This window comes from Nerophis ophidion, linkage group LG07 (assembly GCF_033978795.1).
Source record: "Nerophis ophidion isolate RoL-2023_Sa linkage group LG07, RoL_Noph_v1.0, whole genome shotgun sequence".
Taxonomy (NCBI): Eukaryota; Metazoa; Chordata; class Actinopteri; order Syngnathiformes; family Syngnathidae; genus Nerophis; species Nerophis ophidion.
Genome location: NC_084617.1, coordinates 32,142,288 through 32,164,761, shown reverse-complemented (window position 1 = coordinate 32,164,761; position 22,474 = coordinate 32,142,288). Strand labels below are relative to the sequence as shown.

Sequence of the window (22,474 nt, the reverse complement as noted above, 5' to 3'; positions counted from 1 at the left end):
CTTCTACCTTCTCCATGTAGGAAGTAAACCAGGCAGGTGGAGTCTTGTCTTCTTCTTTGGTACCTTTCATCATCACCTGGCAGGAGGACACACATGTGACAGGAGGACAATGCTAAAGATCAAGTAGTTCTATCAGCAGTTATAGTCAAGTACTTCTACCAGCAATTAAAGTCAAATGCTTCTACCAGTAGTTATAGTCAAGTACTTCAACTAGCAGTTATAGTCAAGTACATCTACTAGCAAATGTAGCCAAGTACTTCTACTAGCTGTTATAGTCAAGTACTTCTACTAACAGTTATAGTCAAGTACTTTAAGCAGCTGTTATAGTCAAGTACTTCAACTAGCAGTTATAGTCAAGTACTTCAACTAGCAGTTATAGTCAAGTACATCTACTAGCAGTTGTAGCCAAGTACTTCTACTAGCTGTTATAGTCAAGTACTTTAAGCAGCTGTAATAGTAAAGTACTTCTACTAGCAGTTATAGTCAAGTACTTCAACTAGCAGTTATAGTCAAGTACATCTACTAGCAGTTGTAGCCAAGTACTTCTACTAGCTGTTATAGTCAAGTACTTCTACTAGCAGTTATAGTCAAGTACTTCAACTAGCAGTTATAGTCAAGTACATCTACTAGCAGTTGTAGCCAAGTACTTCTACTAGCTGTTATAGTCCATTACTTTAAGCAGCTGTTATAGTCAAGTACTTCTACTAGCAGTTATAGTCAAGTACTTCAACTAGCAGTTATAGTCAAGTACATCTACTAGCAGTTGTAGCCAAGTACTTGTACTAGCTGTTATAGTCAAGTACTTTAAGCAGCTGTCATAGTCAAGTACTTCTACTAGCAGTTATTGTCAAGTACTTCTACCAGCAGCTGTAGTCAAGTACTTCTACCAGCAGCAACAGTCTAGTACTTCTACTAGCAGTTACAGTCAAGTACTTTTACTAGCAGTTATAGTGAAGTACATCTACAAACCCCAGGGTTTCCCACACATTCATTTATTTATGGCGGGCCGCCACGAAAGAATTACAGCCGCCACAAATGAAAAATAAAAAAATAAAAATTTAAATTAATTTTTTTTTTTTCTTTTTTTCCGGCTTTTGACTCGCTCGACTGCTCATAAAAGCAATGCCAAGCCACATTCAGCATGTGTTACCACAGCGTGGCTTTGTAAAAAAAGAGTGCGGGTACTTTCCTGGCCCACCTGCAGTCCAGACCTGTCCCCCATCGAAAATGTGTGCCGCATTATGAAGCGTAAAATACGACAGCGGAGACCCTGGACTGTTGTACGACTGAAGCTCTACATAAAACAAGAATGGGAAAGAATTCCACTTTCAAAGCTTCAACAATTAGTTTCCTCAGTTTCCAAACATTTATTAAGTGTTGTTAAAAGGTGATGTAACACATTGGTGAACATGCCCTTTTCCAACTACTTTGGCACGTGTTGCAGCCATGAAATTCTAAGTTAATTATTATTTGCAAAAAAAATAAAGTTTATGAGTTTGAACATCAAATATATTGTCTTTGTTGTGCATTCAACTGAATATGGGTTGAAAGGGATTTTCAAATCATTGTATTCCGTTTATATTTACATCTAACACAATTTCCCAACTCATATGGAAACGGGGTTTTTACTAGCAATTATAGCCAAGTACTTCTACTAGCAGTTATAGTAACAAAACACTACTATAAATTATATTACTGTAATTTAATGAGATAATAAACTACTATAAATAATAATATTACTGTAAATTGAAATTTGATAATAAACTACTATAAATAATAATATAACTGTAAATGAATGCGATAATAAACTACTATAAATAATATTACTGCAATTAAATGAGATAATAAACTACTATAAACAATAATTACAGATGTCCAATAATGGCTTTTTTTGCCGATATCCGATTTTGTCCAACTCTTAATTAACAATATCAACCGATACGATACATACAGTCGTGGAAATAACACATTGTTACGCCTAATTTTGTTGTGATGGCCCGCTGGATGCATTAAACTGTGTAACAAGGGTTTCCAAATTAAATCAACTCAAGTTATGGAAAAAAATGCCAACATGGCACTGCCATATTTATTATTGAAGTCACAAAGTGCATTATCTTTTTCAACATGCCTCAAAACAGCAGCTTGGAATTTGGGACATGCTCTCCCTGAGAGAGCATGAGGAGGTTGAGGGGGGCGGGGTTTGTTGAGTTGGGGGAAAGGTTAGCGGGGTTGTATATTGTAGCGTCCCGGAAGAGTTAGTGTTGCAAGGGGTTTTGGGTATTTGTTCTGTTGTGTTTATGTTGTGTTACGGTGCGGATGTTATCCCGAAATGTGTTTGTCATTCTTGTTTGGTGTGGGTTTACAGTGTGGCGCATATGTGTAACAGTGTTAAAGTTGTTATACAGCCACCCTCAGTGTGACTTGTATGGCTGTTGACCAAGTATGCTTTGCATTCACGTGTGTGTGAAAAGCCGCAGATATTATGTGATTGGGCTCGCACGCAAAGGCAGTGCCTTTAAGGTTTATTGGTGCTGTGGACTTCCACCTATGTCCGTGTACACAGCAGCATTTTAAAAAGTCATACATTTTACTTTTTGAAACCGATACCGATAATTTCCGACATTCAAGATTTAAGATTCAAGATTGTTTATTGTCATATGCACAGTTAAACAGACAGTTTGCGTACAATGAAAATCTTACTTTGCTAGTCCAGCCTTCAACAAGTCACACGGTACTTAGCTAAAAATAAAAAAATAAAAATAAATATACAAGGCACAGTAAGTACGTAACATTATTGCACATTCTGATTGACAGTCAACAGTATAAATATGGAGGTGACCTTGGGTCACAGCAGCAGTTAAAGTGTCTTTAGTGATCAAAGGTGAAAAGTGTCTAAAATTGACATTACATTTTAAAGCATTTATCAGCCGATAATATCGGCAGTCCGACATTATCGGATATCTCTAATAATAATAGTACTGTAAATTAATGCAATAATAAAACTACTATAAATAATAATATTACTGTAAATTAATGATATAATAAACTATTATAAAGTAATAATATTACTTCAAACAAATGAGATAATAAGACTACTATAAAGTAATATTACTGTAAATGAATGAGATAATAAAACTACTTTAAATAATAACAAGTATTGTAAATGAATGAGACAATTCAACTACTATAAAGTAATATTACTGTAAATGAATGAGATAATAAAACTACTTTAAATAATAACAAGTATTGTAAATGAATGAGACAATTCAACTACTATAAAGTAATAATATTACTGTAAATGAATGAGATAATAAAGTACAACAAATAATATTACTGTAAATCACTGGTTGTCAACCTTTTTTCAGTGATGTACCCCCTGGGAACATTTTTTTAATTCAAGTACCCCTTAATCAGAGCAAAGCATTTTTGGTTGAAAAAAATAGATAAAGAAGCAAAATACAGCACTATGTTATCAGTTTCTGATTTATTAAATTGTATAACATTGCAAAATGTTGCTCATTTATAGTGGTCTTTGGAAAAAAAGATAAAAAATAACTAAAAACGTGTTGAAAAATAAACAAGTGAGTCAATTATGAACGAAAATTTCTACACATAGAAGTAATCATCAACTTAAAGTGCCCTCTTTGAGGATTGTAATGGAGATCCATCTGGATTCATGAACTTAATTCTAAACATTCCTTCACAAAAAAAAAGAAATCTTTAACATCAATATTTATGGAACGTGTCCACAAAAAAATCTATCTGTCAACACTGAATATTGCATTGTTGTACTTTTTTCACAGTTTATGAACTTAAATTCATATGTTGTTGAAGTAATATTCAATTAATACATTTATAAGGGATTTTTGAATTGCTGTTATTTTTAGAATATTTAAAAAAAATCTCACGTACCCCTTGGAATACCTTCAAGTACCCCCTGGGGTATGCGTACCCCCATTTGAGAACCACTGCTGTAAATGAATGAGATCATAAAACTACTATACATAATATTACCGTAAATTAATAAGATAATAAACTACTATAAATAATATTACTACTGTAAATGAATGATATAATAAAATACTATGAAGTAATATTACTGTAAATAAATGATATAACAAACTACTATAAATAATACTATTACTGTAAAAAAATGAGATAATAAACTACTATAAATAATATTACTGCAAATGAATGAGAAATTACTCTGAAGTAATAATATTACTGTAAATGAATGAGATAATAAAACTACTATAACTAATAATATTACTGTAAATGAATGAGATAATAAAAGTATTATAAATAATAATATTACTGTAAATGAATTACATAAACTACTATGAAGTAATAATATTACAGTAAATGAATGAGATAATAAAACTACTATCCATCCATCCATTTTCTACCGCTTATTCCCTTTCGGGGTCGCGGGGGGCGCTGGCGCCTATCTCAGCTACAATCGGGCGGAAGGCAGGGTACACCCTGGACTACTATAAATAATAATATTACTATAAATGAATGAGATAATAAAACTACTATAAATAATAATATTACTGTAAATTAATGAGATTATAAATCACCACTATAAAGTAATAATATCACTGTAATTGAATTAGATAATAAACTACTATAAATAATATTACTGTAAATGAATGAGATAATAAACTACTATAAATAATACTACTGTAAATGAATGAAATAATACATCTACTAAAAATAATAATATTACTGTAAATGAATGAGATAATTAACTATTCTAAATAATATTATTACTGTAAATGAATGAGATAATAAAACTACTATAAATAATATTACTGTAAAAGAATGAGATAATAAAACTACTATAAATAATATTACTGTAAATGAATGAGATAATAAAACTACTATAAACAATATTACTGTAAATGAATGAGACAAACTACTATAAATACTAATATTACTGTAAATGAATGATATAATAAAACTACTATAAATAATAATATTACTGTAAATGAATTAGATAATAAACTACTATAAAGTAATGATGCTACTGTAAATAAATGAGATCATATCAATATTAAATCAAGTACAGTAAGTGATACTTACCAGTCCTTGCTCTGGCACTGCAGCCTGGATCTTGCGAGTGACCAGGTGTGTGATAGTGGGACAGTTCTGTGGGGGTCTGAACCCTCTCTTTGCTTCTGCAGTACTGGTCTTAGTACTAGACCCCCTCACTGTGTGGCCCCTGGTCTCATACACGTTCATGTGCAGACGATGACCCTGTCTGGATGCACTCTGAACACAAAAGCACTATGTTATTCATATTCATATCATACTGTACATAGAACATGTCTAATGAAAACTACTTCCATTACAAGATTTTGAATGCAGGCGTGCATAGCAGGACCCGAGGGCTGGAGCATATTACACCAGTTTGAAAGTTATTTTCACTTTTGAAATGTCTATCTGACTTGCTTTGAACCTATTATTTAGCAGTAGGCCAGAGAGCCTCAGGTCTATTTTGAAAAAAGACTAAACACACACTTTTTAATAAGGCTTTTTACTGATCATGTTAAACTTTTTTAAAGTTTTTTTTGTAATTCATTTGTAATTTTTTTGTCTTATTTTCCATTTTATTCATTGCTATTATTATTACTTTTGTTCACTCAATGTCATGTATTTAATCATTCCTTAATGAATCCAATCATCCTTTTTTCTACTGCCTGATGGTGATATAATATATATTGTATTTGTTATATTTTAAATGATAATATATTTTTAATTTTACCTTTATAAAATTGTATTTGTACAAAAGCCAAAAGCAGGTGGGGGGTGGGTTGGTGGCGGGGTTTGCTGCTAGCGGGGTGTATAAATTAGTCAGGAAATGTCATGGATACAAAGGATTCTGGGTATGTGTTGTGTTGCGTTTTTGTTGTGTTACTGGGAGGATGTCCTCCCGAAATGTGTTTGTCAATCTTGTTTGGTGTGGCTTCACAGTGTGGCGCATATTACTAAGAGTGTTAAAATTGTTTATATCACAACCATTAGTGTACTCTGTGTCACCCAGTATGCCTTGCAGTCGTGTGGGTGTTGCTGCGGAAGCCACACACAACATGTTGCTGGACTGACAAGCAGATCGTACATGTTGTAGAGGACGACAAACTCAATGACTTCATAGCACACCCTAATACTTATTATCTGGGTGACTGCCGGTAATCATTCTAGAGAATATTAGCGTCTCCTATTGTCTTCTTCGCTTTGTGACACGGGTCTTAAATGGCTCTTTGAATGGCAAAGGATACCGATCCCAGAACCATGTATATCAAATATTTCCGGATGATTCAACCGCCACCCACCCGAATCAAATTAAAATCTATTTTTTCGTCATGTCACCCGCCCGACCCGCAGTTTATCTGCGGACTCCGCAGATAAGACCGCAAACCGCGCATCTCTAGTAAAGGATATCACACCACACTTCAGAAAACCACTGTTAGTAACTACAATTGATCGCTACATCTGTAAGTGCGATTTAAAACTCTACTATCCAAAGTTAAAGCCATTTATCAACAACACCCAGAAACGCTTCGCTGGGCCCGAGCTCGTCTAAGATGGACTGATGCAAAGTGGAAAAGTGTTCTGTGGTTTGACGAGTCCACATTTCAATTTTTTGGGGGAAACTATGGACGTTGTGTCATCCAGACCAAAGAGGAAAAGAACCATGCGGACTGCTGTAGGCACAAAGCTGAAAAGGCAGCATCTGTGATGGTATGGGGGTGTATTAGTGCCCAAGGCATGTATGTGCTGGAGAGGAGGCTATGCCGAATAGTCGTACCTCGGATTCAGGAGGAACAGTGTGGTTTTTGTCCTGGTGGTGGAACGATAGACCAGCTCTATACTCTCGGCAGGGTCCTTGAGGGTGCATGGGAGTTTGCCCAACCAGTCTACATGTGTTTTGTGGACTTGGAGAAGGCATTCGACCGTGTTCCCCTGGGGGTCCTGTGCGGAGTGCTCAAAGAGTATGGGGTATCGGACTGTCTGATAGTGGCGGTCCGCTCCATGTATTATCAGTGTCAGAGCTTAGACCCGTTTCCAGTGAGGGTTGGACTCCACCAAGGCTGTCTCTTGTCTGTTCATAACTTTTATGGACAGAATTTCTCGGCGCAGTCAGAGCGTTGAGGGTATCTGGTTTGGTGTCTGCAGGATTAGGTCTCTGCTTTTTGCAAATTATGTGGTCCTGATGGCTTCATCTGACCAGGATCTTCAGCTCTCACTGGATCGGTTTGCAGCAGAGTGTGAAGCGACTGGAATGGGAATCAGCACCTCCAAGTCCGAGTCCATGGTTCCTTCCCGTGAAATAGTGGAGTGCCATTTCCAGGTTGGGGAGGATATCTTGCCCCAAGTGGAGGAGTTCAAGTACCTCAGAGTCTTGCTCACAAGTGGGGGAAGAGTGGATCGTGAGATCGACAGCTGGATCGGTGCGGCGTCTTCAGTAATGCAGACACTGTATTGTTCCGTTGTGGTGAAGAAGGAGCTGAACCGGAAGGCAAAGCTCTCAATTTACCGGTCGATCTACGTTCCCATGCTCACCTGTGGTCATGGGCTTTGGGTTATGACCAAAAGGTCAAGATCACGGGTACAAGCGGCCAAAATGAGCTTCTTCTGCCGGATGGCAGGACTTTCCCTTAGAGATAGGGTGAGAAGCTCTGTCAACCGTGAGGACCTCAAAGTAAAGCCGCTGCTCCTTCACATGGAGAGGAGCCAGATGAGGTGGTTCGGGCATCTGCTCAGGATGCCATCCGAACGCCTCCCTCGGGAGGGGTCAGGGGCATGTCTGACCGGCAGGAGGCCAAGAGGAAGACCCAGGACACATTGGGAAGACTATGTCTCCCGGCTGGCCTGGGAACGCATCAGGATCCCCGGGAGGAGCTGGATGAAGTGGCTGGGGAGAGGGAAGTCTGGGCTTCCCTGCTTAGGCTGCTGCCTCTGTGACCCAACCTCGAATAAGCGGAAGAAAATGGATGGACGGATGGATGTAATGGGTAACTTACACATCTGTGAAGGCACCATTAATGTGGAAAGGTACATACAGCTTTTGGAGCATATGTTACCATCGTTATCATGGACGCTCCTGCTTATTTCAGCAAGACAATGCCAAGCCACAGTGTGGCTTTGTAGTGAGAGTGCGGGTACTAGACTGGGCTGCCTGTAGTCCAGACCTGTCTCCCATTGAAAATGTGTGATGCAATATGAAGGCTAAAATATCAGAAGGGAGACTGTTGAACAACTTAAGCTGTACATCAAGCAAGAATGGGAAATAATTCCACTTCAAAAATGTGTCTCCTCCGTTCCAAAACCTTTACTCAGTGTTGTTAAAAGACCATGTAACACAGTGGTAAAAAATGCCCCTATGATTACTTTTTTGCTGTGTTGCTGCCATTAAATTCTAAGTTCATGATTATTTGCAAAAAAAAAAGAAGTTTCTCAGTGTGAACATTAAATATCTGGTCTTTGCAGTCTATTCAACTGAATATAGGTTGAAAAGGGGTTGCAAATCATTGTATTCTCTTTTTATTTACCATTTATACAACGTGACAACTGCACTGCTTTTGGGGTTTGTATTTATGAGACTTGTATGTCATATATTGTTTGTATTTATGATATTTTTTATATAGAAATGTATGATAATATATTTTTGTAGATCTTTTATATTTGTATACAGTAATAAAGTAGACTTTTGTATTTATTATATTTCTATATAATAATATATTGTTTGTCATTTATGATATTTTATGAGGTAAAATATTGTTTGGGTTTAAGATATTTTTTAAAAATGATATATGATAATATATTTTGTGGTATTTTAATACAATAATATAATACAATATATTTTGTATATATATAAATATATATATATATATATAAATATATATATATATATATATATATATATATATCATATCTGCATTTATATATAAATTATACATAATTTTATGTACTGATTTAATATATTTTATGGAATAATGTCGTATATTTTTCTATATGTGTCGTATATTTTTCTATATGTGATATTTTATATAGTAATATAATGGTTATGTTAGTTATGGATCCATCATGATATGCATGCCAGGGTCATGTGATGTCACGATGACGTGTGATTGGTGGGAAGCAGGAAGTGTGTGTGATCTCATGGAATGAGTCAAAAAGCAGGACAATAAATCTAGAAAAAGAAAACAAATAAACAAACCTTGAGTGCTTCTTCATACTCCGCTGTGACGGAAGCACAATTTCAAATATGTGCTTTGCCAAGAATTGAAGAGTGAAAAGGTCAATCTTACCTTGGCTGTTGATGGACACCTGGAAGAAGAGCAAGATGACCTTATTTGGATGGCAAGTGCACTAAAATGTTACTTCCTCCAAATATTATATCTATTATTCCTTGTAGTGATTATGTCACCTGTAAGGAAGAGAATGCTACATTCTAATAGCCATACTTGCCAACCTTGAGAACTCCAAATTCGGGAGATGAGGAGGTGGGGGTGTTGTGGTGAGGGTGTTTTGGTTTGGTGGTAGCGGGGGTGTATATTGTAATGTCCCGGAAGAGTTAGATCTGCAAGGGGTTCTGGGCAGGGTTTCCCAGGGTTTATGTAGATGCCCATATCGGCTGTTCAGATTTACTTTACAAAAGAGAAGTGTAGGATACTTCTCTTGTTGCCTTATTTGACTTTATTAATTATTATTATTATTGCTATTGTACTATTTTTAATCTATAGTTACATTGATCATTAGTAATGTAGCAGCCTAGTTTCAAATGGCAGGGTCCCTGCTATCACGTGTTGATAAAAGTAATATTTACATAATAAGAATCAACTACAGGCTTCCCAAATACTGTACTAAATTAAGCATGATGACCCCAAAAGGGAATAAGCGGTAGAAAATGGATGGATGGAGTTGAGCATTTGTCAGCATGTGGCCCCACTTTTTTTTTCAAACGCTTAATGCAAACGGTTATTTACGGTAAATCATTAATTTGAGTTAGTCATTATTTTGTCTTAGTAAGTCAATATTTACTAAGTCAAAATAATGACATACTTATAGTATCTGAGGTAACTAGGACTGTTTTGTGTTTTTTTTAAACTTTCATGAAAAAATATCGGGACATATATTGTATGCTATTCAGCATATGGAGCGGAAAACACCCCAAAAAATTATAGGCTTTTTCACGCAACGAAGCGGGCCTACGTCACCACAGTCTGTAGTCTATTGCAGACCAAATTACACTGTTCCTTACAGCCCCTTTCCCGTCCGTCCGCCTATCCCGGGCACCACCTTAACTAAAAAATATTCTGAGGGAAACACTGGGTTCTGGTTATTTGTTCTGTTGTTTTTGTGTTGTGTTACAGTGCGGATGTTCTCCCGAAATGTCTTTGTCATTCTTGTTTGGTGTGGGTACAAAGTGCGGCGCATATTTGTAACAGTGTTGAAGTTGTTTATACGGCTACCATTAGTGTGACTTGATTGGCTGTTGATCAACAATGCCTTGCCTTGTGTCCGTAAAAGCCTCATATATTATGTGACTGGGCCGACACGCTGTTTGTATGGAGGAAAAGCGGATGTGGCGACGGGTTGTAGAGGACGCTAAAGGCAGTGCCTTTAAGGCACGCCCCCAATATTGTTGTTCAGGTGGAAATCGGGAGAAATTTTTGAGAATGGTTGCCCCGGGAGATTTTCGGGAGGGGCACAGAAGTTTGGGAGTCTCCCGGAAAAATCGGGAGGGTTGGCAAGTATGCTAATAGCTAGGAGTGTGACGAAGAGAATGCTACATGCTAATAGCAAGGTATGTTAGGAAGAGAAGGCTACATGTGAATAGCTAGTTGTGTAATGAAGAGAATGCTACATGCTAAAATCTAGGTGTGTAAGGAAGAGAATGCTACATATACGTATAGTTATGTCAGAATTAATACAGGTACAGTACATATCCATCCATCCATCCATCATCTTACGCTTATCCGAGGTCGGGTCGCGGGGGCAGCAGCCTAAGCAGGGAAGCCCAGACTTCCCTCTCACCAGCCACTTCGTCTAGCTCTTCCCGGGGGATCCCGAGGCGTTCCCAGGCCAGCCGGGAGACATAGTCTTCCCAACGTGTCCTGGGTCTTCCCCGTGGCCTCCTACCGGCTGGACGTGCCCTAAACACCTCCCTAGGGAGGCGTTCAGGTGGCATCCTGACCAGATGCCCGAACCACCTCATCTGGCTTTATTTTAGAATTAATACTTGTAAAGTACATTCATGTGTAGTTATGTTAGAATTAATACTTGTACAGTAAATATATGTGTAGTTATGTTAGAATTAATACTTGTACAGTAAATATATGTGTAGTTATGTTAGAATTAATACTTGTACAGTACATATATGTGTAGTTATGTTAGAATTAATACTTGTACAGTAAATATATGTGTAGTTATGTTAGAATTAATACTTGTACAGTAAATCTATGTGTAATGTTAGAATTAATACTTGTAAAGTACATACATGTGTAGTTATGTTAGAATTAATACTTGTACAGTAAATATATGTGTAGTTATGTTAGAATTAATACTTGTACAGTAAATATATGTGTAGTTATGTTAGAATTAATACTTGTACAGTACATATATGTGTAGTTATGTTAGAATTAATACTTGTACAGTAAATATATGTGTAGTTATGTTAGAATTAATACTTGTACAGTACATATATGTGTAGTTATGTTAGAATTAATACTTGTACGGTAAATATATGTGTAGTTATGTTAGAATTAATACTTGTAAAGTACATACATGTGTAGTTATGTTAGAATTAATACCTGTACAGTAAATATATGTGTAGTTATGTTAGAATTAATACTTGTACAGTACATATACTGTATGTGTAGTTATGTTAGAATTAATACTTGTACGGTAAATATATGTGTAGTTATGTTAGAATTAATACTTGTACAGTACATATATGTGTAGATATGTTAGAAATGACATTTGCTCACCTCCTCGTTCTCCTCATCAAAGTAAGTGAGCTGAAGACTGCACAAGCTGAAGGAGCGCTTCACCTGTGGACACACGCACAATTCACGTAGTCAGTATAGCTGGGTGATATATGGAGTTTGTAAGATAAATATATATATTTTTAAACAAGATAAAAATTAAGAAAATATCCTAATATGGATATAAAATGAGCAAACGCCGCTTATTTGTTGTGTGCTTTGATTCAAGTGTTAATACCCATCTTGACTAACTGGGTTAATAAAAGTACTGTTAATACCCATCTTGACTAACTAGGTTAATAAAAGTACTGTTAATACCCATCGTGACTAACTGGTTAATAAAAGTGTTGATAACAAGCTTGACTAACTGGGTTGATAAAAGTATTGTTAATACATTAGTCTCTGTGCAGGTGGGCCAAGATGTGTGTCACAAAGGATATTCCTTAGGTTCATAAGGTTGAGGAAGACATCTGTGCCGTCCCTCTTTGACTTCTTCATCAGTTGCTTAGCACTTTGCACTGCCCTTTCAGCCAAACCGTTGCATTGTGGGAACTCAGAGCTGCTGGTTACATGCAGCAAAATCTCTGAACTTCTGGCTCGTATACTGTCTGGCATTGTCTAAAATGAGAAGGTAGGGGGAGAAAAGTGTCTTTTCAGCTTTGTGATGACTGTCGCTGATGTGATGTCCTTGAGAAGGTCGATCTCATACCAGCTAGAGTACGAGTCTACGAGCACCTTAAAATGCTTGCCATCCCATTCAAAGATGTTGGTTGCCACTATAGACCATGGTAAGTGAGGAATTGGATGTGGCCGCAGTGGTTCCTTTCTGCTGATGGTGCCTCTGGCTGTTGCAAACAGAGAACGAGAGTACTGCTCTGTCAATGTCTCTGCTCATGTTGGGCCAAAACACTAGATCTTGTTTAGTGGACTCTGCTCCTGGGTGTCCTCTGTTCATAATGTCTGTGTAAACTGTCTGTAGTGACTAGGGGACGACAAGTTTGTGACCTTTCATGATGACGATGATAAGTTTGTCTCTGAACGGGAAAAATGGACTGATAGACAGTGGGGCAGTGTGCTGTTTAGCAGGCCATCCGTGTCTGATAACGGAAAAGAGGGTCTTTAGTAGGTCGTTATCTGCTGTGTTTCTTTAGTTCGTCTAGGCGGCTGGAGGAGACCCGGCTGACTGACATCACTTTAAAGTCGTTTAACTCGTTCACGTGCTTAAGTGTGGACGCCCTGGGAGCGTGTGACAGAGTGTCAGCCAGATACATCGGTTTCCCTTTTTTGTAAACCAGGTCAATGTTATATTTCTTTAGCTACAGCATCATACGTTGAAGTCCTGCAGGCGCTGTGTAGATCGGCTTTCTGATGATTTTGACCAGAGGTTGGTGGTCAGTTTCAATGGTGATCGGCTTTCCGTAGACGTAATCTTTAAATCGTGAACATGCAAACACAACTGTCAGAAGTTCTTTCTCAATTTGGGCATAGTGTGTCTCTGTTTGAGTCATTGTCCGTGACACGTAGGCAATTGGTCTGACTCCCTGTAGACACGCTGATCCCAGCCCGTGTTGTAAAGCATCACATGTGAGTGTGACTGGTAGTTCGACGTTGTAGTATGACAGGACAGGCGGACTGGAAATACATTTTATAGTGTGTCATAGGCATCCTGGTGTTGCTTCAGTGACTTTGAAGGTCAGCTGATTCAGAGGGGCAGACAGCTCACTTAGATTTGGCACAAACTTTCATAAGTAGTTGATCATGCCTAGAAATGGCTTTGGAGCCGTGATGTCTTCAGGAACAGGCATCTCTGTAATCGCTGTGGTCTTGTCAGGGTCCGCCTAAAGGCCCTCACTTGTAAACACATGGCCGACATAACTGACTTCTGTCAGCCGGAACTTGCATTTGAGGGGGTTAAGCCTCAGATAAACTGTGCGTGCGCGGTCGAGCACCCTCTTCAGGGTTGCGTCGTGCTCAACTGTATGATGGGGGTGCTTTAAAGCTGTGTTGAGGTCTCTGGGGTCAATGTGTACAAAACTATAATTCAAGTAGTCAATGTGTATAAAACTATTATTCAAGTAGTCAGTGTGTATAAAAGTATTAATAAAAGTAGTTGGTGTGTATAAAAGTATAATTCAAATAGTCAGTGTGTATAAAAGTATAATTCAAGTAGTCAGTGTGTAAAAAGGTTTAATTCAAGAAGTCAGTGGGTATAAAAGTATTAATAAAAGTAGTCAGTGTGTATACAACTATATTTCATGTAGTCAGTGCGTATAAAAGTATTAATACAAGTAGTCAGTGTATAAATGTATAATTCAAGAAGTCAGTGTATAAAAGTATAATTCAAGAGTCAGTGTGTATAAAAGTATAATTCAAGTAGTCAGTGTGTAAAAAAGTATAATTCAAGTAGTCAGTGTATAAAAGTATAATACAAGTAGTCAGTGTATAAAAGTATAATTCAAGTAGTCAGTGTATACAAGCATAATTCAAGTAGTAGTCAGTGTTTATAAAAGTATAATTCAAGCAGTGTTACGATTGGGTTTACGCAGCTTGCTGCACGGTTTGTTCTCCCGGGATGCAAACGGATGACTCCGGACAGGACTTGCAGGTAGGAACATATTTTAATCTTGTAAAATCAATGCAGCACCAAAAACAGAAGAAAGTGCCGATCGCACTGGAGGCTAGCTTGGCATGAGCGAGGAATAACTTACGTAACAGTGGCGTGAAGCAAGCAAAGAAGCCAGACCGACTGACTGGCAAAGGCAGGCTTAAATATTGTCTCTTGATTAGCGTCCCGAACACAAGAGGCAGGTGAAAACATAATGTAGAAATGGTAACAACTCAGAGGTGCACAAACAGGAACTAAAGGAGTCCAAAACTAACAGAAAACACAAAACATGATCCGGACAACGGATCATGACAAGTAGTCAGTGTGTAAGAAAGTATATTTGAAGTAGTCAGTTTGTATAAAACTATAATTCAAATAGTCAGTGTGTATAAAAGTATTAATAAAGGTAGTCAGTGTGTATAAAAGTATACATCAAATAGTCAGTGTGTATAAAAGTATTAATAAAGGTAGTCAGTGTGTATAAAAGTATAATTCAAGTAGTCAGTGTGTAGAATAGTATTAATAAAGGTAGTCAGTGTGTATAAAAGTATAATTCAAGTAGTCAGTGTGTATAAAACTATAATTCAAACAGTCAGTGTGTATAAAAGTATTGATAAAAGTAATCAGTATGTATAAAACTATATTTCAAATAGTTAGTGTGTATAAAAGTATTAATTGCAACTGCTTCAGTGGCCTAGTGGTTAGAGTGTCCGCCCTGAGATCGGTAGGTTGTGAGTTCAAACCCCGGCCGAGTCATACCAAAGACTATAAAAATGGGACCCATTAACTCCCTGCTTGGCACTCAGCATCAAGGGTTGGAATTGGGGGTTGAATCACCAAAAATGATTCCCAGCCACGGCACCGCTGCTGCCCACTGCTCCCCTCACCTCCCAGGGGGTGATCAAGGGTGATGGGCAAAGAATAATTTCGCCACACCTAGTGTGTGTGTGACAATCATTGGTACTTTAACTTAACTTTAACTTAATAATAGTCAGTGTATATAAAAGTATAACTCAAATAGTCAGTGTGTAAAAAACTATTAATAAAATTAGTCAGTGTGTCTAAAAGTATAATTCAAGTAGTCAGTGTGTATAAAAGTATAATTCAAGTAGTCAGAGTGTATAAAAGTACAATTCAAGTAGTCAGTGTGTATAAAAGTATAATTTAAGTAGTCAGTGTGTATAAAAGTATAATTCAAGTAGTCAGTGCATAAAAGTATAATTCAAGTAGTCAGTGTATGAAAGTATAATTCAAGAAGTCAGTGTATAAAAGTATAATACAAGTAGTCAGTGTATAAAAGCATAATTCTGTCACAAGGTGTTGTTGGTGGCGAACCCCAAGATGCAGAGAAGGCAGGCTTGGTGCAGGAAAACATAATTTAATGTCCACAATAAAGGAAAAAAACAAACAAACCAGGAACTAGGAACGGGAACCAGAAAACAGAAAAACTGGAAAAAGCTGACGGCTAACAGGATCTGGCAAAAAGGAAAACACAAAACAAGGAGCTAGGAGACAGCAAACTGTAAATAGCTATAGGAACCAGCGAACAGGAACAGCTTACCGCAAATAACAACATCGACAAGTATTAGCACGACAGGTAGTAATGACAGGTAGTAGTGACAATGACATCGACAATGACAAGTAGTAAAGACAGGTAGTGATGACATTGACAATGACAATACTCCAGCACAGACTGGATGGCAAAGCAGGTTTAAATAGCATCTGGCTGATTGACAGCGGGTGTGGCCAGGTGCCAATCAGCTGCAGCTGAGAGGAAACAGCGCCCAAGGAGACAAGCGGGAAACAACCAAAATAAAAGCGCTGAAAGGAAATAAAGACAAACACAGAGGACAAACTAAAACTTAACCACATTGTCAGCCTTGGACTGATATTTTTTTACTCCCCTCTCTCCTAATGTCACCCTTTCCTTATCTTTTTAAGGAGCGCTGTAACCGGCTGATCCGTCGGCGGTCTCGTCTTGTCCCCCCCGTGTAACGTATGTCTGCTCTTAGCGGGATTGTGCCGAAAATGTAATTTCAGTTCTGATGTGCCTTGTAGATGTTGGAACGGACAAATACAAATTATTCTGATTCTGACAAGCCTGACTGTAGCCCCCCTTCTGACAACGGATACCAGACTTTCTAGAGAACACCCCTCCCCCCAAAAAAACAGTCCAAAGTCACGGGAGGGTGGAGGTAGGACAAGGCGGTGGGCCGCCAGGCCAAGTGTCAGGTGGCAACGGCGAGTTGAACACCGCCACAATTGGCGAGGCGGCTCGTCCGCCGGCATGGGAGGGCCCACCGGAGAGGATGGTGGCGCCCTCTGCTGGCCAACCGGAGAAGATGGTGGCGCCCTCTGCTGGCCCACCAGAGAGCATGGTGGCGTCTGCTGGCCCACCGGAGTGCATCATGGCGTCTGCTGGCCCACCGGAGTGCATGGTGGCATCTGTTGCATACCCACTGGGGTGAGGAGTAGCTGTGCCTCCCCAGCTGCACAGCTACTCATAGCCCCCCTATGAAGGAACGAATCCCAGACGTCACGAGATAAGCCCACTGACGACAGGGGTGGGTGAGAGAGGGCTTGGAATGAGGCCCAAGTATTCTTTAATTTAGCCATCATCACAAGAATCCTGTCAAGCCTCTCCGCCATCGTAATCTCTGCGGGGTTCGTGTTAAGCTGGAGTATTCTGTCGCAAGGTGCTGTTGGTGACGAACCCCAAGATGCAGAGAAGGGAGGCTTGGTGCAGGAAAACATAATTTAATGTCCACAATAGAGAAAAAAACAAAACAAACCAGGAACTAAGAACAGGAACCAGAAAACAGAACAACTGGAAATAGCTAACTGCTAACAGGGTCTGGCTAGCAGGAAAACACAAAACAAGGAGCTAGGAGACAGCAAACTGTAAATAGCAATAGGAACCAGCCAACAGGAACAGCTTATCGCAAATAACAACATCGAAAAGTATTAGCACGACAGGTAGTAATGACAGGTAGTAGCGACAATGACAAGTACTAATGGCAGGTAGTGATGACATCGACAATGACAATACGCCACCACAGACTGGATGGCAAAGCAGGTTTAAATAGCAGTTGGCTGATTGACACCAGGTTTGGCCAGGTGCCAATCAGCCGAAGTTCAGGGGAAACAGCGCTCAGGGAGACAAGCAGGAAACAAACAAAATAAAACTGCTGACAGGAAATAAAGACAAACACAGAGGGAAAACGATAACATAATAAGCCTGACAAGCCGGACAAATTCAAGTAGTCAGTGTGTATAAAAGTATAATAAAATTAGTCAGTGTATAAAAGTATAATACAAGTAGTCAGTTTATAAAATTACAATACAAGTAGTCAGTGTATAAAAGTATAATACAAGTAGTCAGTGTGTATATAAAAATGTTCATCACAGTACAATTCAGCTGCTAAACCAAAATATTTTGCTACATGTCCATCTATCAATCACACTGATCTATATAGAACTTGTTCACAGGTATAAGATTGTACTACAGCAGTGGAACTGTAGTAATACAGTATTTAGCTGTTATCTTGCTAATATTACTGTTAGCTTAGCAATATGTACAGTATGTTTCGCGGTTAGCTGAGTTTTGTGTATTTCTTTGTTTGTTTAGTATTAGGTATGTTCAGCTGTGAGCTTAGTAACAAGTATTAGCTGTAGGACTGGGCGATATATCGATATACTCAATATATCGCGGGTTTATCTCTGTGCGATATACAAAATAACTTTATCGTGATATTCGAGTATACCTTCTCACACAGTTGCTTTTAGCTGTGGGCATTACACTGCAGGCTCTCCTCGCTCTTTCTTGTCTCACCTTCTCACAGACAGCAAGTGCACCTTCTAACATACGTCACATACGTTATACGTCACATACGTACACGCCCTCGCGGAGCAGAGAAGTAGCAGCATAGGTAACGTTAGCTGTGGTGCGAACGGTAATACCAGAGAAAGAAGGTGCAAATCTGATAACAAATGAAGGAAGAATTAATTCCCAAGAAAAACAGCAGGGGGTCCATCGTCCGGCGGTGGTTTGGCTTCAAGTGGGAGTATGCCGAAAAGACAACCGTAATTTGTCAAGTGTGGGGCAAAAGTTTTGCTACCAAAACAATAATCTAAATAAGTACAAAAACAGTACAAAACAGCGCCAGGCTGGCGCTGAAGCTACGTCTCATGAGGTGGCAGTAAGCCAGCCAATGATGTGTCATGTGCAGCTCACGTGACCACGCCGTATCCTTTGCCTGGAAACATTGGAAAAACGGCAGAAAACAGTACCGATAGTTTGGCGCAGAAAAATCTGGAGGTTAATGCTGCATTGGAGAAAAGTGTACGACCTAAGTCGTCAAAAGTGTAGGAATACTTCACTTTAAACACTGCAACGAAGACAGTTTCCTGCAAAATGTGCAGCATTGACCTCGCGTGGCACGGAAGTACTACATCGCTTCGGGAGCATGGATGATGAGAAGAACTCACGTTACGTAACTTTTTCAGTCCATAGTCTGAGTACATTGATCCGTTGTGTCCGTCTTTGTGTGTTTTTAATATGTTGTTAACGAGGAGAGTTTTTTCAGGAAGCGCTGCAGCAATTGTTGTGTATTAACTTTCAGAGTGTTAGGAACGTTTTGGATAGTGCGACTTCTTCATTTTCGTGTTGTTATGAGTGGCAACAGGCATTCATAAGTTCAGCTTTTTTTGTGGGTAACGTTAACGTTATGTCTTTGTTGCAACACGGGGCTGATAATGTGTCTCCGGCACATTTGACTCCGTTTTGAGAGAGAAAACGCACGGTTACCAATTTGGAGATAAACAGAAAGGACAAAAATATCTTAGGTTGGTTTCATAATGGATCAATGTAGCCAGGCCCAATTAAGCTATATAAATCTGTTTAGGCTTGAGTGACACTTTAGTAAAACTAAACGTTATGAAGGTGCCGGAATATTTCATGCTATTATTCACAGGCAGCCTAAAATGAATCCTTTATTATTCACAACAGAAACGTGTACATTATCTGATCCAGTTCTGATTGATGAGTTACATGTTTGTGTTATTATTGGTGTATGCTGCAACTCCAATGTCCATTTATTTAATGTAGCTGTTTTTTTAACGTGGTGGTGTAGTTGTCTTTTACGTCAGAAATTAATAATAAAATCAACTGGTTATGTATTGAGTTACATGTAAATGATGTTACTATGTACGTTCATAATATGGTTTCTCTCATTTCAGAAAGAAACAAGCCAGCATTAGAGACTTGGTACAAAGGAAAGTGTGCACACCAATGCAAGCGGCTGCACTGACTGATGCTACCTGAATATGTTGGTAACTGACATGAGGTTACTATCAATGGTGAAGGATGAAGGTTTTAGACGAAGATTCACGTCTTCAGAACGCAGAGTTGGAATATGATTACAACCCTTTATGTACATATTTATATACATATCTATATAATATTTACATATTTATATAATATGTAACAACAAGCTCCATTTACAGACAGAGTCCCATTGTTTTTATGAGCGGTAGAGCGAGTCAAAAGCTGAAAAAGAAAAAAAAAAATTGTTTTATTTTTTTTTGTGTGGAGGCCGTAATTCTTTCGTGGCGGGCCGCCACAAATAAATGAATGTGTGGGAAACCCTGTGGTTACACTCTTCCCTTGAGGACCCATTTTACCAAACTAATGGAGAGAAAGTACGAGCAGACATTCAATGCAGTGTAAACTGACAAAAAAGCCACCCGGAGCAAAATTGCTCTCACTACTGATGTGTGGACACATGTCGCCACGGAAGCCTACCATGGCAATACATGCCATTGCATTGGAGACGAATGGAACATGAAGTCAATCTGCCTTACGACCACGCCACTAGAGGAAAGACATTCAGCTTCCAACATTGCAGAATGGTTGGAATAAGTAATAGCCAGGTTTGAAATTCCCCTAAGCAAAAGTATTGCTATTGTGCAGGACAATGGTGCACTTTATAAAAAAAACATTTTTTTTGTAACACTTGCCTTGTTTTAGTTGGCAAGTCGAAAGGAAATGGTGCCAGTATGCTGATTTTTTAAATAAAGTATTGGAAAGGATAGAAATGTAGTTTGTCTCTTTTATCCGATTAATTGATTAATCGAAGTAATAATCGACAGATTAATTGATTATCAAATTAATTGTTAGTTGCAGGCCTAGTATCAAGTGTTAAACCAAGGTTAAGGGAAAATATCGAGATATATATCGTGTATCGCGATATGGCCTAAAAATATTGCGTTATAAAAAAAAGGCCATATCGCCCAGCCCTAATTAGCTGTGATCTTCGTAACAAGTAATAGCTGTTAGCTTAGTAACAAGTATTAGCTGTGAGCTTAGTAGCACAAACTAGCTGTGAGCTTAGTTACAAGTATTAGCTGTGAGCTTAGTAACACAAATTATCTGTGATCTTAGTAACAAGTATTAGCTGTAAGCTTAGTTACACCAATTAGCTGTGATCTTAGTAACAAGTATTAGCTGTGATCTTAGTAACACAAATTAGCTGTGATCTTAGTAACAAGTATTAGCTGTTAGCTTAGTAACAAGTATTAACTGTTAGCTTAGTAACAAGTTATAGCTGTGAGCTTAGTAACACCTATTAGCTGTTAGCTTAGTAAAAAGTTTTAGCTGTGAGCTTATTAACAAGTATTAGCTGTGAGCTTAGTAACACGTAGTAGCTGTTAGCGTAGTAACAAGTATTAGCTGTTAGCTTAGTAACAAGTATTAGCTGTGATCTTGTTAACAAGTATTAGCTGTTAGCTTAGTAACAAGTATGTGAGCTTAGTAACAAGTATTAGCTGTTAGCTTAGTAACAAGTATTAGCTGTGAGCTTAGTAACAAGTATTAGCTGTGAGCTTAGTAACATGTGTTTGCTGTTCGCTTCCTAACAAGTATTAGCTGTTAACTTAGCAACAAGTATTAGCTGTGAGTTTAGTAACAAGTATTAGCTGTGAGCTTAGTAACATGTGTTAGCTGTTAGCTTAGTAACAAGTATTAGCTGTTAGCTTAGTAACAAGTATTAGTTGTGAGCTTAGTAACATGTAGTAGCTGTTAGCTTAGTAACAAGTATTAGCTGGTAGCTTAGTAACAAGTATTAGCTGTTAGCTTAGTAACAAGTATTAGCTGTGAGCTTAGTAACATGTAGTAGCTGTGATTTTAGTAACAAGTATTAGCTGTGAGCATAGTAACAAGTATTAGCTGTTAGCTTAGTAACAAGTATTAGCTGTTAGCTTAGGAACAAGATTTAGCTGTGAGCTTGGAATAGAATAGATAGAATAGAAAGTACTTTATTGATTCCTGGGGGAAATTCAGCACCACAGTTCGCTCACAATAAACAATAATAATAATAAATAATATATGACATATACAACAAATAATATATGACATATATTCATATATATAATATATGAATAATTGTAGCTGAGATAGGCGCCAGCGCCCCCCGCGACCCCAACAAGGGAATAAGCGGTAGAAAATGGATGGATGGATAAATATATTCTACATTTAAGTGCAGTCAAGAATAAACATATGCATAGTAACACATAGTAGCTGTTAGCTTTGTAACAAGTATTAGCTGTTAGCTTAGTATCAAGTATTAGCTGTTATCTTAGTAATAAGTATTAGCTGTGAGTTTAGTAACAAGTATTAGACTGGATTAGATTAGATTAGATTAGATAGTACTTTATTTATTCCTTCAGGAGAGTTCTTTCAGGAAATATAAAATTTTCAGCACAATCCCATTCAAGTACAGACAAACATTACAGGGAGACAGAAAAGGATCGCTGACGGGTCTGCCGGCTTCCAGCGCTCCTTATAAAAAAAGGTGAGATACAGGTAAACAAGTGTGTG

At 38.1% G+C, this 22,474-nt stretch overlaps 1 protein-coding gene across 1 annotated transcript in view; it reads right to left on the bottom strand.

The window, feature by feature from the left end:
• The window catches only part of nbr1b (NBR1 autophagy cargo receptor b), a 90,066-nt gene that overhangs the window by 65,967 nt on the left and 1,625 nt on the right, over window positions 1–22,474 (bottom strand). The window contains exons 2-6 of the mRNA XM_061905980.1: window positions 11,997–12,059; window positions 9,315–9,333; window positions 9,224–9,246; window positions 5,086–5,274; window positions 8–76 (exon numbers count right to left, since the gene is read on the bottom strand). Coding sequence (XP_061761964.1) covers window positions 8–76; window positions 5,086–5,274; window positions 9,224–9,246; window positions 9,315–9,333; window positions 11,997–12,059 — 363 coding nt within the window. The remainder of the gene's footprint in view (window positions 1–7; window positions 77–5,085; window positions 5,275–9,223; window positions 9,247–9,314; window positions 9,334–11,996; window positions 12,060–22,474) is intronic.